The sequence below is a fragment of the Entelurus aequoreus genome, linkage group LG23 (genome assembly GCF_033978785.1).
Source record: "Entelurus aequoreus isolate RoL-2023_Sb linkage group LG23, RoL_Eaeq_v1.1, whole genome shotgun sequence".
NCBI lineage: Eukaryota > Metazoa > Chordata > Actinopteri > Syngnathiformes > Syngnathidae > Entelurus > Entelurus aequoreus.
Genome location: NC_084753.1, coordinates 21225787 through 21244821, shown reverse-complemented (window position 1 = coordinate 21244821; position 19035 = coordinate 21225787). Strand labels below are relative to the sequence as shown.

The window sequence follows — 19035 nt, the reverse complement described above, 5'->3', positions numbered from 1 at the left end:
TTGTATTGAATCGTTTCGGTACGGGGCTTTCGGTTCGGCACGGGGGTGTACCGAACGAGTTTCTAAGCTAAAGCTAACTTTAGCTGCTAAAGTCTTAACAAGCTGCTTCGCTCCTCTGCGTCTGTCTCAGCACGCAGCATTGTCCCACCCACACAACCATCTGATTGGTACACACGCAGCATTGTCCCACCCACACAACCATCTGATTGGTACACACGCAGCATTGTCCCACCCACACAACCATCTGATTGGTACACACGAAGCATTATCAGCCAATCAGCAGTGCGTATTCATAGCGCATGTAGTCAGCGCTTCAGCGTGGAGCAGATAGGTGTTTAGCAGGTGAGCATCAGGCAGCGGACTCTCCCCAAATGATAATAAACACCTCCCAGTCAACTACTAGTAACATCACTATGAGCCCGTTGACCTTCTAGAAATATAAACTGCAGCTCAGCTCACTCGCAGTCCTGGCTTGAGGTGAAGGCTAATTACCTCTCAGTTCCAGCCACATCGACCCCTTCTGAGCGCCTATTTTCAGCTGCTGGGAATATTGTAAACAAGAAAAGAACCAAACAAGTACACATGCTAACCTTTCTTCATTACAACTGTTAGTCACTCACTGGAATGAGTAGAATTGGTTATTGTGTACTGTGTTGGACTGGATGTTTATTTTGCACATTTTAAAAGCAATACTTAATGTTTACAGTGCTCCAGAATATTTAGATTGGCACTTTTTTGTATTGGATGTTTATCTTTATTTTTGCACATTTTAGCAAATAAGCAATACTTTCACTTTTGTTGAAATGTTTACACTGTTGTTACAGAATATTTCGTTTTGCACTTTTTTGTATTGGATGTTTATCTTTATTTTTGCACATTTTAAAGCAAAATAAGCAATACTTTTACTTTTGAAATGCTTATACTATTGCAGAATATTAAGATTTGCACTGGATGTTGACTTTTATATTTGCACATTAAAAAGCAAATAAGCTACTTTTAATTTTGTTAAATGTTAAAAGTTTTAAATGTTTACATTGTTACAGAATATTTAGTCATGTTGTTGTCAATGTTGACTGAGTGGCCATACTTCTTTTTTTTTGTAAATAAAAGCCATGCCTTTTGAAAAAACGGGCCTACATTTATTTTTTCATCTTCATTTTGAATAAAAAAAATAATCGGTAAAAGGAAAAATAATCTATAGATTAATCGAAAAAAATAATATATAGATTAACCGATTAATCGAAAAAATAATCTATAGATTAATCGATAGAAAAATAATCGTTAGCTGCAGCCTTAACATATATATATATATATATATATATATATATATATATATATATATATATATATATATATATATATATATATATATATATATATGTACAGTATTTATATACGTTCGGTCAGGAAAAAACACAGAGGCTTTTTCATCCCTACAAGCCTGTTTCGCTGCTCTTCAGGGGATTTTATAATACATATAATGTAATAACAGGCTTGTAGGGATGAAATATAGCTCTGTGTTTTTTCCTGACCTAACGTATATTACGCTCTATCCCGGTATTGAGCACTGTATAACAGATAAACCACAGAAACCTTGACGAGTTTTTTATATATATATATATATATATATATATATATATATATATATATATATATATATATATATATATATATATATATATATATATTCCGAGGACGATGATGTCACGTTATCGATGGGAAAATGCATTTTTAGACAATATGATTTGCCTGAGCGGCTAGGAGTCACTGAGAGTAACAAGCAGTAGAAAATGGATTAGAAAGGACAGATTTAAAAAAAAAAAGGTTTTTTTATTTTTTAACTTGGGACTTCCCGCGGGCCAGTTTTTGAACACTGGCAGGCCGGATCCGTAGCCGTAGTTTGGAGACCCCTGGTCTAACTATTATAATTTCAAAGTTATTAACAAATAATGATTCATAACCAGCTGGTTATTAACCATAACCATAACCTTCTAAAAATCTTCCCATTTAAACCAAAACATTTTGCACCACAAGCGATTGTGAGTGGTTTGGGGAGATTTTGACAAGGTGGGGGGCTGGATATTACTCATAATTTGTTTTAATATGTAGACCATAAATATTTGCAGCACATACAACTGGGAATAGTTTAGCGAGATTTGCCAATCAGATGAGGCATCATGAAAAAATAAAAACGGTACCTAGCATCACACAGACAGAGGCGGGGGGGTGTGGGGGGGGTGAACTGAAGAAATCATCCCATTCCCTGCCTTGCTGCTCTTGCTGCCTTTCTAAAAATGCACCCAGCATTTTCAACAATCATATTTATATCATCCCATATTGTATTATTTCACATTTTGTGAAACAAATCAGGGGTGAATAGTTTGTTTACATACCTGATATGAAGTGTTCATTGCATATCCTTGTGTACATCGTAGGTTTCCATCGTTCACGACAAATCGCCGCGATCCGAAGCTAAGATTTGGTTTATCGCCTCGTCTACATCCAACAGCACAGCAGGTTTCCGGCATTTCCAAGCTCAAATAGCAGCAGATATAACAAGAAAGCGTGTGTGAGTCGTTGACCGGCAGTGAACTGGTGACCGGCAAGATGGCCGCCAAGCTAATGTCACGTGGCTGATGACGTCAGCTGCAAAGCCTCTATTAGGAGGGGCCAACTTCACACAAGTATAACAAACACCTCCCTTACTTTGAGGTTTGGCTGTGCTTTACTTCCCCCTTGTGCTCATTATTATAGCTGCAATAACCAAAAGGCACGGTTCAAACAAAACGTACACTTCAAAATAAAGGCACAAACGATGTGAATAAAATATGGACATGTAAATATATTGACACAGCTATATTGGAAACATTCTGAAACAACTATTACATTTAAATCACATTTTTAGCCACTTTTAAACCAAAGTGATCGTCATTTCGTCCTGCTTTTATTTTACTTTGAAAAAGCCGGAAGTGTTGGCTACTGTGGCTATCGTATGGCGTTGTCAACAAACGCTGCCTTTCCTCGTCGACATCGTCTATAAAAAAAAATAAAACGCAACTTATCACGCTACTAACGGATTTAAAGTTATCTAACGGGGAACATTTCTGTTATTCAGCACTCCTTTCGACTCAAGGTAGGAAAAATTATTGCCTCCGCTTCCCGTTGTGGTTTGGCTGATTAGCACGTCTCTTGTTAGCACATCTGAGGAAGCTAAGCTACCATTGTAGTTGATTTGTTTGTTGAAAAGTGATTGCATATTATAATTGCTTAAACGCCACGGAACCCATCAAAAATACTGTATTGTGACGTAATAAACTCCTGGGGATACTTTGGATTTTATTTTCAACGTAAAACCGGCTCAGTTACATAATTTAAGCACGTTTACCACGTGTTTAATGTGTGTCGAATTAGTGTACATTATGTAATATACAGGACTGTCTCGGAAATTTAGAATATTGTGATAAAGTCCTTTATTTTCTGTAACGCAATTAAAAAACAAAAATGTCATACATTCTGGATTCATTACACATCAACTGAAATATTGCAAGCCTTTTATTATTTTAATATTGCTGATTATGGCATACAGCTTAAGAAAACTCAAAAATCCTATCTCAAAAAATTAGAATATTTCCTCAGACCAAGTAAAAAAAAAAGATTTATAACAGCAAAACAAAATCAAACCTTTGAAAATGTCAATTAATGCACTTGGTGGGAATACTTTTGCACGGATTACTGCATCAATGCGGTGTAGTATGGAGGCAATCAACCTGTGGCATTGCTGAGGTGTTATGGATGTCCAGGATGCTTCAATAGCGGCCTTTAGCTCATTTGCATTATTGGGTCTGGTGTCTTTCAGCTTCTTCTTCACAATACCCCACAAATTCTCTATGGGGTTCAGGTCAGGGGAGTTGGCAGGACAGTAATGCCATGGTCAGTACACCAGTTACTGGTGGTTTTGGCACTGTGGGCAGGTGCCAGATCATGCTGGAAAATGAAATAATCTCCATAGAGCAGTGGTTCTTAACCTGGGTTCGATCAAACCCTAGGGGTTCGGTGAGTCGGCCTCAGGGGTTCGGCAGAGCCTCCGCCGCGGAGGTCAAGACACGCCCGACTCATCGTGTAAATAAAAACTTCTCCCTGTCGGCGTATTATGGATACCCCCAAACAATGTTCCCTCTAATTTTCCATATGTGTGAGCAAACGCAAAAACTCCTTGAGTATTCAGTGGAGCACATGTGAGCGACGTCAGACCTGCAGCACACCTGTCCCAAACCTGACTAAATAACAAGTTCAATGTTTTATTATTGTAATCAAATGACAGCAGTCATTTCCATGAGATTATTTTCTAATATAAGTGTTTTGTCCCACTTACAATGACTATAACATATTGTTTTTCATGAGCTGTGTACTAGTATTATATGTCTGGATGAGGGGTCCTGCTTTGGAAATAATGTGTACCCCTTTCAGATATCACATTTAGTTCCCACTAAAACATTCACATGTTGCACAAAGAGATGTAAACATGGGATCATGTGTACATTCCTGTAACTTTCTGTTTGTAAAATATACCTTTATTAGTATTTCTTTCATATAATAACATCATTTTATGAGTATGGTTCGGGTTCGGTGAATGCGCATATAATACTGGTGGGGTTCGGTACCTCCAACAAGGTTAAGAACCACTGCCATAGAGCTTTTCAACAGATGTAGACGGTGAGCTGACATGAGAAAAAGTGCCTAGAAAATGAATTTCGCTCCCACGTCTAAGCACAACTTGTTCAATGCATTTTTGCATAGATAATACCCTTCTGGACTTTGGGTTAAAAGTTCAGAACATGATACCTAGCCAAATTTTGTCACAAGCCAGAAATGTATATAGAGGTAAATCACAAAAAACGAAAATCTTGTGCTGCAGTTTTGGCTTGTAAAATATGTCTTATTCATTTTGGCAACACAAAATCTTTCTCAAATATCATAAATACATATACCTAACATCTGAAACAAATATTGGTGCCTTAGTATACTCATATGTGAATTTAGATCATGAAATGTAGCAAATTTCTTAAAAAACGATTCAACTGAAGTGATTTGCCCCAGCACAATGAAGCACACACTTATTAAATTTAGCTAAAAGCTTATGTATCATACATTAAAAAAATGTCACAACCTTCTATGTAATCAAAGGTACAAAAGAAGTAACACACCGTGGCCAAAAGTGGCTTAAAATCTAGCAAAATATTACCATGCACCCCAAAACTGGAATAAGGCAAAAATGGACAAGATTAAAATAGATGCAGTAAAGGCCCAAATTGGTATAAAATATGATAAATATTTATTAAAGTAGCAAATTGTTTCACAGCATGTGTCATTTATACCCCCCCCCCCACACACACACACACACACAAACACACACAAAAGACCAAAACAAATTTGAAAAAAAAGGTAATACAGACATTATTTAAGCTTTACCGTTAAAATGGCAGTGTGGCATCTCGATAATCAAACATCTTGATAAAGAAACAAAAGTGGCAAATTTTACATGGTGACATGGTGCGTAATTACTCATCAATATCACTTTCATCTGTGTCATCATCCCATGCACCTCTTTCTTCTGTTTCCTTTGAAACATTTCCACAGTTCTGGCAGTGACATAAATCAGTACAAGACATTTTTGCAGACATACATGAACATCTTTCTGTTTCACATTTGCTTGTCTTGCAACCACAGTGGACTACCTGCAGCACACTATCTGGGGCAGGATTTCTAGTCATCCATCTTACTGTTAACTCCCCATCCTCAATGTACCATCCATTGCCAATGGGTGAAGGGGCACACATCATACCAGTCAGGGAATGTCGCATTACTGCTGCTTGGTAGTTTGCCCTTTTGCAGTGTTGGTGGAGGGCATCACTTGTTGGGGGAATGGACAGTTCTGGCAAAGCTGACGATGCCATACAGAATGCTTTGTATCTTGCATCGTTCACGTCTTTGGCAGATGCCTGTCCATACAGGTGGCACACATATTTGCTCAGTGTTTTGAACGTAGACTGGTCAAGGTTAAAACTGCTGCCCAGATTTGAGAACGCAGTCAGGTATTCGTCTTTCTGACAAGCAAGAGAAAATGTCTTCCTTTTGCCCTTGCCATGAAAGGCACTGGTCGAGTCACAACCTGTGAAGGTATGGATGCCAATGAGTGCAGAACAAACACTGTTGCCAAGAGCTGCTGCCACCTTAGCCACGTCTATGATCCTCGTTCTGTTGCCTACTCCCGTGAAAAAATACAAGCTACACTGTAAAGCTCTTTGAAGACTTACAGCAATCACTGCCACATCAGTGTCAGGGCTTTTGATGACAACAGTTTGATGTTCTTGTGCAGCATGCTGTGCATGTAAAAACACCCTAGTGTCACATTCCTCATGGTCACATGTCAGTTCGTGAACAGCACTGACAGTTTGTGAACCCTCTTTCACAGTAACACAGTGACACAGTTCTCCATGTGCTATGTACAAGCTGAAGTCCCTGCCCAAAATGGTGAGATCAGCATCTCGCCATGCAACAAAGAGGAATTCTGCCAGTGCTGCTTTGTTGGTCCCATTAGATAGAAACTTTTTCCACTGTGTGGGTGCCTTCTGATCCCGTCCATAGATCTGCACCTGTTGTGTACCACCCTCAGCTCTCCGTGACCGCTCTAGGTTTTTAATACTGATTTCTGGATACTGGTCAATGACAAAGTCTATCCTTGTACACTTGTGCTGCAGAGCTATCTTGACCACGTACTGGAGTAAGTTGTCAGCCAACTCTCCAAAGGTAGCTGGTTTGGAATGCATGGCTTGAATGACTGCCATGCCATCGAAGAGAATAGCTCCATCTGACGGAACTTGCTGAACTAAGCAGTCTTTGTCTTTGTTCTCCAATATATTCATCAAGGCAGATTTGTCTGTTTTAGCAAGTGACCCATCAGTACTGGCTACTGTACTGTACTGGTATTGCACATTCAGTTCACAGTGAAGATGATAATGGATGATATGACAATGATGATGTATAAAGTGCACTATGCATTCTTCAATTATTGTAGCAGCAGTGGAGGTGACATGAAGTCACAGCAGGGATGTGGGTAGTGGTCACAGTTCAGTCAGTTCAGGGATGAGGGGTGAGGTGTGAAGGTGTGCGGGGGGAGGGGTGGGGGTTGTGATGTGTAAATCAGTCCAGGGGTGTGTGTGTGTGTGTGTGTGTGTGTGGGGGGGAGAGAGAGATTGGGGCTGTGGTGTGAAGGTATATGGGGGGATGGGTGGGGCTTCCTTTTCTAGGCCAGTGGTTCTCAAACTTTTAAATTCCAAGGTCTCCCCTTAACTCTGACAGTGTATAAATGGTCCATTTGGTTATTACAAAGTAACAACACATTCTTTCAATCCTACGCTATGTACTGTAACATTATTACTATAGATTCACACACGTGTGTGTGTGTGTGTGTGTGTGTGTGTGTGTGTGTGTGTGTGTGTGTGTGTGTGTGTGTGTGTGTGTGTGTGTGTGTGTGTGTGTGTGTGTGTGTGTGTGTGTGTGTGTGTGTGTCACATACCTGCCGACACGGTTTCTGCTTGTGTGAGTTGATCCCTCTGGCGTTTTCCTCCCACACGAGTGTACTTTTCCACTTTTTGACAAATTATACAGATGGCTGGCAGGACGGGGCCGGCAGAAGCAACGGGCAAACCTGAACGAGATCGAAGTTTCTTTCGGGGAGTTTCAGACGTGCCTGCTGACTGACCTGCGGCTGCAGATGGTTCTCCCACCGCCCGTGCGGTCCTTTTCTCGGCATAAAACAATGCAGATTTATCTGTAAAACGTCGGTAGCATTTTGCGTGAAACCCAGCGTCGTCAGGAATAGCGTCAAAATCTACATCCGAGCAATGTTTATAGATTTCTGCCAGATGCTTGTTCTGGTCTTGCAGACAAAGCCACTGTTTTAAATAGTTTCTGTATGTGTCCCACCGTGTCCGAGTGAAGTGCTGGACGTCCTCATTGTTCACAGATGAAAGATGCATATAGCATCTTTTATTTTCCTCTTTACGCACTTTTTTTCTAACTTTTGAGGTCTTTCGTTCCTCTTCACTCTCGGATGTTGTCGTCGCCATAGCAGGTATGTTGTTAGAATAAAGCTGCTACCTGATTGGTCCATGTGACCAAAACCGCGCCACTCCCCACTAGATATCACTGCGCCTCACTGAAAAATAGTACCGGCTTTCAACACCGATTACACAAAATGGGCTAGGTGTCAATTTCCGAACTTTTGGTATCTTACTTACTACCAGTAAATCTATTTTATGAAGTAAAAATGATGTTGTGCCGTTGGTGTGGGAGCGAAACTGAACGATATGAGCCTTGACCACAGGCACTAATGGAAGCACGTAGTGCTCTAAAATCTCTTGGTACACAGCTGCATTGACTCTGGACTTGATGAAACACAGTGGACCAACACCAGCAGCTGACATGGCTCCCCAAACCATTGCTGACTGTGGGAACTTCACACTGGATTTCAAGCAACTTGGATTTTGCTCCTCTCCAGCCTTCCTCCAGACTCTAGCGCCTTGACTTCCAAATGAAATACAAAACTTGCGCTCGTCTGAAAACAGGACTCTGGACCACTCTGCAACTGTCCAGTGCTTCTTTTCCATAGCCCAGTCAGACGCTTCTAGAGATTTTAGAGCACTACATGCTCTGTTGAAAAGCTCTATGGAGATGATGATTTCATTTTCCAGCATGATCTGGCACCTTTGACATTTTCAAATGTCTGATTTTGTTTTACTGTTATAAATCTTTTTTTCTTTTTTTTTACTTGGTCTGAGGAAATATTCAAATTTTTTGAGATAGGATTTTTGAGTTTTCTTAAGCTGTATGCCATAATCAGCAATATTAATATATTTCAGTTGATGTGTAATGAATCCAGAATGTATGACATTTTTGTTTTTTTAATTGCATTACAGAAAATAAATAACTGTCACAATATTCTAATTTTCTGAGACAGTTCTATAATGCTTGTGTGTTTTGTTTACCATAGTTACCTACCAGTGATCAAAATGGGCCGGATCTTCTTGGATCACATTGGTGGCACTCGCCTCTTCTCTTGCGCCAACTGTGACACTATTCTGACCAACAGAGCAGAGCTGATCTCCACACGCTTCACTGGAGCCACAGGCCGGGCCTTCCTCTTCAACAAGGTACGTGCTTGGATTACACTACTACACACTATACATAGTGTGATAGGTAATTGCTTCTACATTTGTAAGATGGTACTATACCAGTGGTCCCCAAACTACGGCCCGCCAGCGTCCATAATCCGGCCCGCGGGAAGTCTCAAGTTTTTTTAATTTGTCTGACCGCTTTTATGTTAGCTACGTCCATACTTGCCAACCCTCCCGATTTTCCCGGGAGACTCACGAATTTCAGTGCCCTTCCCAAACATCTCCCGGGGAAACCATTCTCCCAAATTTCTCCCGATTTCCACGCGGACAACAATATTGGGGGCGTGCCTTAAAGGCACTGCCTTTAACGTCCTCTCTCATCTGAAAAGGAGTATTATATATGTCTCTGTTATCCATAGGTTTATCTATAACCCATAAAGTAGGCAGGCACGGAGCTATTTCTCAGCGTGTGTTTATTCCAGCTGGCACGTTAATACACTGACACACAACATCCGGATTCCCATCATGCATTGCTTCAAAACTACGGCAAGTAGTAATGTCCAAAAACATAACAGAGACGAAGCAGAAGAACGAAGAAGAGACATGGCGACGACGAGTAAGAAGAAGTATGCTTGCATTCTCAAAAATCAACAGTGCGCCTTATAACCCGGTGCGCCTATTGAACGGAATAATTCTGGTTGTGGATACTGACCTCGAAGCTATTTTATTTTGTACATGGTGTAATGATAAGTGTGACCAGTAGATGGTAGTCACACATAAGCGATACGTGTAGACTGCAGGATGATGCTTATAAACAACCCCACAACTTTAAATATTCCATTGAGAATATAGAACATTACACATGGCGCTCAAAATTCTGTCAAAATGGGGGGGGGGGGGGGGGGTTATGGTATTTTTTTAATTTTTTTTTCATTAAGAAATACAATCATGTGTGCTTACGGACTGTATCCCTGCAGACTGTATTGATTTATATTGATATATAATGTATATATTGTGTTTTTTATGTTGATTTAATAAATAAATAAATACACATTTTTTATTTTTTTATTTTTTTTGTGCGGCCCGGTACTAATCGGGCCGCGGCCCCGTGGTTGGGGACCACTGATGTAGACCACAAGGAAGTGTTTTTCATTTAGAAAGAAAAGACCCCTTTTAATGCGCCTATTAATCCGGTGCGCCTTTTGTATGAAAATAGATCTGAATAGACCCGCTCATCGGCAGTGCGCCTTATAATCTGCTGCGCCCTATGGTCCGGACAATACGGTACCTTGTAATCAAAAATTTTGAGAAACACTGCAGGGTCTGAACTGATATATATGAGTATGTAACTCTGAGACACACACACATAGTCAGACACATCTGTTTATGATTTAAACTTCTATTTTTTAATAATTTCATATTTGAGTCTGGGATGTCGTACATTCACTGCGGTATGCCAGGAATTTAAACTGTTGGGCTAAATATAATAATTTCAATTTGAACTATTTTACATATATATTATCCATTCAAAACTCTTTAACCATTTTATTTTATTTTTCTTGGCAATTTAGTAGTATTTGATGAGCGTGATGTCCTTGTCTAGACCCTTTTCAGTTTGCCTAATAAACCATTCAACCATTTCTACTTTTAACGCTGCCACTGGGGTTGATTTTGTAGCTCCACAACTAGTGTCATAAAGCTAATCCCATTCATATCTCTGTTTGATTGGAATTTCAATATAATCTTGCTTTTCTCAATCATAATCTTATTCCTCCCTTTCCCTCCTTTGTGCGCTCTTTTACTAGCACTCTATTTTCAATAAGTGCTTCCCTCTCCCCTCTAGTCCTATCTGTTTGCCTGTGTTCCTCATATATCCCGCCACTATCCCCTTCCATTTCGATCCAGTCACTAATCAGATTGAATCAGAAGATTCAAGTCGATACACTCATGGATCAAAGCAATGACAAGATTATGGTGCCTTTCGTGGTTGGTTAGATGTCGGCTCAAGGGACTGATTAGATTGGTTAGCTCGGTCAGTCACGGCAAACTGCGAGGACCAAAGTTTATTACCATGAAAATAGAGTATTGAATGGGAAAAATAAGTGAGAAAAATGTCAAGTGTGGCGTGAGAAAGGTAAGTCAAGGCTTGACTGTTGTGAGGCATGGCAGCTCTGTTAGTATTATTGGGTATTGATTCACTTAAATTCAAACCATGCCATATTTCCATACTTTTGTTGCTCGTGCAAACAGTTGGCGAGGAAACAATCACTTAAGCAGCACTCAGAGCGGACTCAGTCCGACTGTCTCTAGGTAGTGTGACAATTTTCCATGCTAACAAATCAAAATGCCCGATAGAAAGTGTATTGGTACCAATATTTGTAGTATCAGCCAAAGCTTATGTAAAGTATCAACCAACAGAAGAACAAGTGATTACTGTATTACATTTTAACAGAAATGTAGATAGAACATTAAAACAGAAAGTAAGCAGATATTAACAATAAATGAAAAGGTTTTCTACCACTTTTCCCCTCATCATTTATTTTATCTTCACTCTTATTTAATGACAAAATTGTTCTTTCAATGCAATAAAAAACATATTTTTATTGTATTACAATATTTTTCTGTTAAAAATAAAGACCATAGTGACATTTTTTGGGGTCCCCCTTTATTTAGAAAATTATTGAAATACATTTTGGTACTGGTACCAAAATATTGGTATCAGGACAACCCTAAGCAGTGTTTCCCATAAACTGCCCAGATACCTGTGGCGGTGGGGGCGTGGCTATGGGCGTGGTCACTGTGACATCATCGAGTAATTTGCATAATTTACTACAATGATTTGATTTTCTCTAAAAAGGCTCAAAAAATGTATACTTACTAATTAATAATAACAGTTTTGTTTTAAACGTCCATCCATCCATCCATTTTACAATATAATTACAACACTTTATGTACATATTTATATACAGATTTGAACAATAAGTTATTCACTGAAATATATGTATTAATTGTGGTTCTTACAAAAAATATACACTACCGTTCAAAAGTTTGGGGTCACAGTGAAATGTCCTTATTTTTGAAGGACTGTACTTTTCAATGAAGATAACTTTAAACTAGTCTTAACTTTAAAGAAATACACTCTATACATTGCTAATGTGGTAAATGACTATTCTAGCTGCAAATGTCTGGTCTGGTTTTTGGTGCAATATCTACATAGGTGTATAGAGGCCCATTTCCAGCAACTATCACTCCAGTGTTCTAATGGTACAATGTGTTTGCTCATTGGCTCAGAAGGCTAATTGATGATTAGAAAACCCTTGTGCAACCATGTTCACACATCTGAAAACAGTTTAGCTCGTTACAGAAGCTACAAAACTGACCTTCCTTGAGCAGATTGAGTTTCTGGAGCATCACATTTTTGGGGTCAATTAAACGCTCAAAATGGCCAGAAAAAGAGAACTTTCATCTGAAACGCGACAGTCTATTCTTGTTCTTAGAAATGAAGGCTATTCCACAAAATTGTTTGGGTTACCCCAAACTTTTGAACGGTAGTGTATCTTATAAAAATATAAAAGCTAAAATGTCTCTTAAAGCTCTGCCCCTTTAATTAGTACATACTAAATAATTTAACTTTAGCCTACTACTACAACCATATTATTTACCAGCAACATAAAGTGAAACAGAGGCAGAGGTGTCCTGCCACAGTCAGTAACAAATAAACAGAAAACAGTAGTGGTGGTAGATAGACACAGAGCTTCATCAAACATCTGATCCACTGAACAAAGAGCTCCAAAAATCTTGAACTTTAGACTGCCATCAGTTTTACTCCCTACACTTAACCATGTGTTTCCTACTGCCTGCAGACTTTGCACCCTTTGTTATATACACATGTTGGGTTTCTAATATAAATACATTTAATAAAGTCAAATACAAATAAGGCAACAAGAGAAGTATCCTACACTTCTCTTTTGTAAAGTAAATCTGAACAGCCGATATGGGCATCTACATCAACTATATGATTTGCCTGAGAAGCTGGAGAGGACAAAAATAATAATAATAATAATACTTTTTTTTAAATTTGTGGCGGACGTAATTCTTTCGTGGCGGGCCGCCACAAATAAATGATTGTGTGGGAAACCCTGCCTAAGTGAGTGCAACACTTACTGAATAAGAACTTTAAAGCACAGGTAGCAAACTTGAGGCCCGGGGGCCAGATCTGCCCCGCCAAATCATTATACATGAACCGCCAAAGTCTGGAAATATTTGTCAATGAGATACTTAATATTTTCTTCCTAAAGTAAAAGTTAAAGTACCAATGATTGTCACACACACACACACTAGGTGTGGTGAAATTGTCCTCTGCATTTGACCCATCCCCTTGTTCACCTCCTGGGATGTGAGGGGAGCAGTGGGCAGCAGCGTTGCCCCGTCAGGGAATCATTTTTGGTGATTTAACCCCCAATTCCAACCCTTGATGCTGAGTGCCAAGCAGGGAGGTAATGGGTCCCATTTTTATAGTCTCGGCCGGGGTTTGAACTCACAACCTACCGATCTCAGGGCGGACACTCTAACCACTAGGGGTGTGGGAAAACATCGATTTGAATTCGAATCGCGATTCTCACTTTGTGCGATTCGGAATCGATTCTCATTTTTTTAAAATCGATTTTTCTTAAAATATTTTTATTTAAAAAAAAAATTTTTTTTTTTTTTTTTAAATTAATCAATCCAACAAAACAATACACAGCAATAACATAACAATGCAATCCAATTCCAAAACCAAACCCAAGCCATCAACACTCAGAACTGCAATAAACAAAGCAATTGAGAGGAGACACAAACACGACACAGAACAAACCAAAAGTAGTGAAACAAAAATGAATATTATCAACAACAGTACACATATTAGTAACAATTTCAACGTAGCAGTGATTAAAAATCCCTCATTGACATTATCATTAGACATTTATAAAAAATAATAAAAATGAACAATAGTGTCACAGTGGCTTACACTTGCATCGCATCTCATAAGCTTGACCACACACTGTGTCCAATATTTTCGCAAAGATAAAATAAGTCATATTTTTGGTTCATTTAATAGTTAAAACAAATTTACATTATTGCAATCAGTTGATAAAACATTGTCCTTTACAATTATAAAAGCTTTTTACAAAAATCTTCTACTCTGCTTGCATGTCAGCAGACTGGGGTAGATCCTGCTGAAATCCTATGTATTGAATGAATAGAGAATCGTTTTGAATCGGGAAAAAATCGTTTTTGAACCGAGAATCGTTCTTTAATTGAAAAAAAAAAAAATCGATTTTGAATCGAATCGTGACCCCAAGAATCGATATTGAATCGAATCGTGGGACACCCAAAGATTCACAGCCGTACTAACCACTAGTCCACGGAGTATGTAAAGCTATTCGTTCTTTCCATTTTGACAGAAAAAACACATGTACAGCACAGAATTGCACATTTTTAAAACTTTGATACTGTCTAGAACTGCAACAAATACTATAGTATCATAAATTCCAAAAATGTGTTTTTGTTGAAATGAAAATGAATAGGATATCTGCTTGACTCATGATTTCAAAGCAAGTTATTCAACAAATTGTACACTTGATTGTGCAATATTTTACAATTAAAGAACTAGTTCAGTTGCCAGAATTTTTCCGTAAGAAAAACTAAGGAACCATTTTTTCCATATATAGTACTACACCGTAAAAAAACAACCGTAGATTTTACAATTAAAACAGTGGTACCGCTTTTCCCTTTACAGTAACGTGCAGTAAAAACCCTCATCAATTTTACGACAAAATTTTGGCAACTGAACTGCCTGCTTTTTACTGTAAAATCTACAGGTTTTTTTTACAGTGATACATAAGAAAAATGTGACAATCAAATGCATCTGCAATTGTGTAATATTGTCATGAGGCGAATCCTGATACATTTATAGTATTATTATTCACTGGTACCAACGGTCCTCGGATGTGGCCCTCAATGAAAACACGTTTGACTCATTCCTGCTTTTTAGGGTGCAACAAAAGCCTAGACTAGAACTTTTAGCTTAATGGCAAATACTACTTCCACATTGTAGTGTATATACACTACTGTCTTTTAACATCTTAGAATTGTTACTGCATGCAAAGGCTACTATATAATACTTGCAAATGAGACGGAGAAATCAGAAAACAAGCTATGATAACAGGACAGCACATTTATCTCTATTTTAAATGCCACAATAAATTAGATTTTACTATTAAATAATAATAATAATAATAATGGATTAGATTTATATCGCGCTTTTCTATTGTTAGATACTCAAAGCGCTCACAGAGAAGTGGGAACCCATCATTCATTCACACCTGGTGGTGTGAATAATGAACATATAGCTTACATAAAACATCTTTTAGACTATTTTAGTATTCCATACAATCGCTTGGGCATTTTACAACAGTTTGTAACTCACGAATAAAAGGTGGACTTTTTTTTTTTTTAAAGATAATTTAAAAAATGTTTGTCTCTCCATTCAGGTTGTCAATCTCCAGCACAGCGAGGTTCAAGACAGGGTCATGCTGACGGGAAGACACATGGTACGGGACGTCAGCTGCAAGAACTGCAACAGCAAGCTCGGGTGGATGTACGAGTTTGCTACGGAGGAAAGCCAGCGTTACAAGGAGGGCCGAGTCATCCTGGAGAGGGCGCTAGTGAGGGAGAGCGAGGGTTTCGAGCACGTACCCACAGACACCTCTTGAAAAGTATTGCGGGGTGTTAGCCTTACAGTCGCTCAAAGTCCGCACGTACCACAGCTCTGCCTCCGACCGCAGTGCACCGACTTGCATATAAAGGGGGAGTCCCGACAACGCCGAAATATCACAGTTTAAACAAGAAAAGTGTGTAACAACATTGCTTCCATTTCTCTTTAAACTGCCTTGAATGTCATTGTGTTCACTGGCTGTGATGTTGAATATGGTGCCATAGAATCAGGATGGAGGGATGGGTTGCATACTCGCTTTGGCCAGTTTAGACTGTTCAGTCTAATGAAGTGAGGGGAAGATTATCATTTATGCAACATTCTTTCAGTGTGTTGCCAGGCTTGAAACTATTTAATTTTCATACATAAAATATGTTAACTATTATTGATTGGTTTTATACATACATACACACAGGATGATTAGTACATTTTTGTTGCAAGGGTTAAAGCTTTCCAGCTGATATTTGAACTGTTAACTCTTTTGGCGCAGTGCATCCAGAAAGTATTCACAATGCTTCACTTTTCCCACATTTTGTAATGTTACAGCCTTTTTCCAAATTGGAAATCTGTTTTTGTTCTCAAAATTCTACACACAATAACCCTAAGGAACAGTGTGAAACGTTTTAAAAAATTGTGAATGTACATAAGTACAACATTTGCTCAACAGCCCTTTTGGCAGCAATTACTGCCTTACGTATATTTGAATACGATGCCACCCATCGACACCTATCTCTGGGCAGTTTCACCCATTCCTCTTTGCAGCCCCTCAAGATCCATCACGTTGGATGAAAAGTGTTGGTTGTAATCCAGGATGTCTCTGTACATTAATGCATTCATCTTTCCCTCTATCCTGACTAGTCTCCCAGTTCCTGCTGCCGAAAAACATCCCCACAGCATGATGCTGCCACCACAATCCTTCACTGTAGGAATGGTATTGGCCTGGTGATGAGCCGTGCCTGCTTTCCTCCAAACATGACTGGCTTTCACGCCAAATAGTTTAATATTTGTCTCATCAGACCAGATAGTTTTGTTTCTCATGGTAAAGAGTATTTCACTTTTTTTTTTTTTTTTTACAAAGAAATGGCTTTCGTTTAGCTACTCTACCATACAGGTCTGATTGGTGGTTTGCTGCAGAGATGATGTTCTCCTCTCTCCACAGAGGACGTTTGTAGTTTTGACAGAGTGACCATCTGGTTCTTGGTCACCTCCCTGACTAGACTAAAATGAATGCAGCAATGTTCAGAGACCATCCATCCATCCATTTTCTACCGCTTGTCCCTTTTTTTGGGGTCGCAGGGGGTGCTGGAGCCTATCTCAGCTGCATTCGGGTGGAAGGCGGGGTACACCCTGGACAAGTCGCCACCTCATCACAGGGCCAACACAGATAGACAGACAACATTCACACACGAGGGCCAATTTAGTGTTGCCAATCAACCTATCCCCAGGTGCATGTTTTTGGAGGTGGGAGTCACGGGGAGAACATGCAAACTCCACACAGAAAGATCCCGAGCCCGGGATTGAACTCAGGACTACTCAGGACCTTCGTATTGTGTACAGAGACATCCTTGATGAAAACCAATGCTTCACATTCAACCCGATGGCGCTTGAGAAGTGCTGCAAAGAAGAATGAGTGTTACTGGCCAAAGATCGGTGTGCCAAGCTTGTGGCATCGTATTAAAAAAGACTAGAGACTGTAATTGCCGCCAAAGGTGAATCGACAAGTATTGAGCATATGGTTTTTTAGTACGTTAAATTAGAAAAGTTATTTTTGGGATCTGAGCCGAGGATGTCGTTGTGGCTTGTGCAGCCCTTTGAGACACTCGTGATTTAGGGCTATATAAGTAAACATTGATATTTCAAAAAACCTTTTCACGTTGTCATTGTGGGGTATTGTGTGTAGAATTTTGAGGATTTTATTTTCTATTTTGGAATGAGGTTATAACATAATAGATGGATGGATGTGAAAAATAGTGAATACTGTGAATACTTAGCGGATGCACTGTAAATGTAGTTAATGTAACACTTGAAAAAATACATAGTCTTCATGTAGATGTGTTCTTTGGCGCATGTTGTACCTCAATCACTGAAAAACAGTAAACTATTGTCGTTATCAATAAAATCATGTATTCAAAATTACATTTGTACTCTTTGAATTCCACGCTTATTTTGAATGTTGGCCGGGGGCTGGTGGGCAGCCTAGGACTGAGTCGGCTCCATCAGGCGCTTTGTTGGGTCTGTTCCAGTCTCTGGACGCCCAGCGGATGTTGGTGTGGAGCATCGCGGAGGCATTAGGATGGTGTTTTTGTTTTGTCGTTTGTCTCTGCATGGTGCCGTCGTATGTGCGCAACATGTACAATAATGTTTTTCTCATTTTTTGGTTTTTTTCCATATTTATAGTTTTTCATTGCGTTTGACTTTTGTGGCTGTATGTAGAAATGGCGCCAAGTTGCAGATTCTTATGTTTACCTCCTTAATTTTACATGTTTTGCCTTTGTGGACTATTTTGGGCCTGCACTGAAACCACGTGGTTTTGATGCGCGCCTTAATTTTACAATTGAGCTCATGTGTGTCAAACAATATCTCTTGTGGATCAATAACGTTTGTCTAATGGTTTCCTGTTGTTTTCTTTAGTTGAAAATCAAGCGATAGCTGATGTTAAGTAAAACAAACTTCCCCATCTGTTTGTGTAATGTGAGATCAGAGATTGGCTGATAAACAAGGGTGTGGAGTTGTCTCCATTCTCTATAGAAGAGATCAAATTTGGTATTTTTTTAAACGACTGTAACATAGAAATGTTTGTCAACATTATTATGCTCCTGGCAAAAAAAATTCTACATAAATGTCGATTTATGAAAGTAAGGCCTACATTTTCTAATTGGCTTAATGCAGGGGTGTCCAAACATTTTCCACAAAGGGCCGCACACTGACGAGTCAAAGCATTCGGGGGCCGTTTTGATATTTTGTTTTATAAAAGAAAAAAAAGAATCTAAAACAGACATAAATTTACAGACAAAACAATGTGTCTGCTGCGTATTAATTATTAGTATTAAAATAAGCTAACATATTTGCTTATATTATGCTTACATTTTTACTGTTCTTTTTTTG

The 19035-nt window shown here is 39.0% G+C and overlaps 2 protein-coding genes across 2 annotated transcripts in view; one reads left to right on the top strand and one right to left on the bottom strand.

Moving 5' to 3' along the window:
• LOC133640412 (phospholipase B1, membrane-associated-like) overlaps positions 1-2564 on the bottom strand; it is an 80370-nt gene extending 77806 nt beyond the window's left edge. The window contains 1 exon segment of the mRNA XM_062033805.1: positions 2394-2564. Within this exon segment, the coding sequence (XP_061889789.1) occupies positions 2394-2430 (37 nt within the window). The 5' untranslated portion in view covers positions 2431-2564.
• A 415-nt stretch (positions 2565-2979) lies between these two features.
• Positions 2980-18490, top strand: LOC133641078 (protein yippee-like 5). Its single transcript, XM_062034914.1, has 3 exons — positions 2980-3133; positions 9053-9212; positions 15710-18490. The coding sequence occupies exons 2-3, from the start codon at positions 9072-9074 to the stop codon at positions 15929-15931; spliced, it is 363 nt and encodes a 120-aa protein (XP_061890898.1). The 5' UTR covers positions 2980-3133; positions 9053-9071; the 3' UTR covers positions 15932-18490.
• Positions 18491-19035: the final 545 nt, after the last annotated feature.

What these genes read in the sequence shown, in the direction of transcription:
- LOC133641078 (XM_062034914.1), top strand. Translation starts at nt 9,072, where the DNA reads ATGGGCCGGATCTTCTTGGATCACATTGGTGGCACTCGCCTCTTCTCT. An exon ending in GGGCCTTCCTCTTCAACAAG is followed by an intron (nt 9,213 to 15,709) that starts GTACGTGCTTGG and finishes CTCTCCATTCAG; the next exon opens with GTTGTCAATCTCCAGCACAG.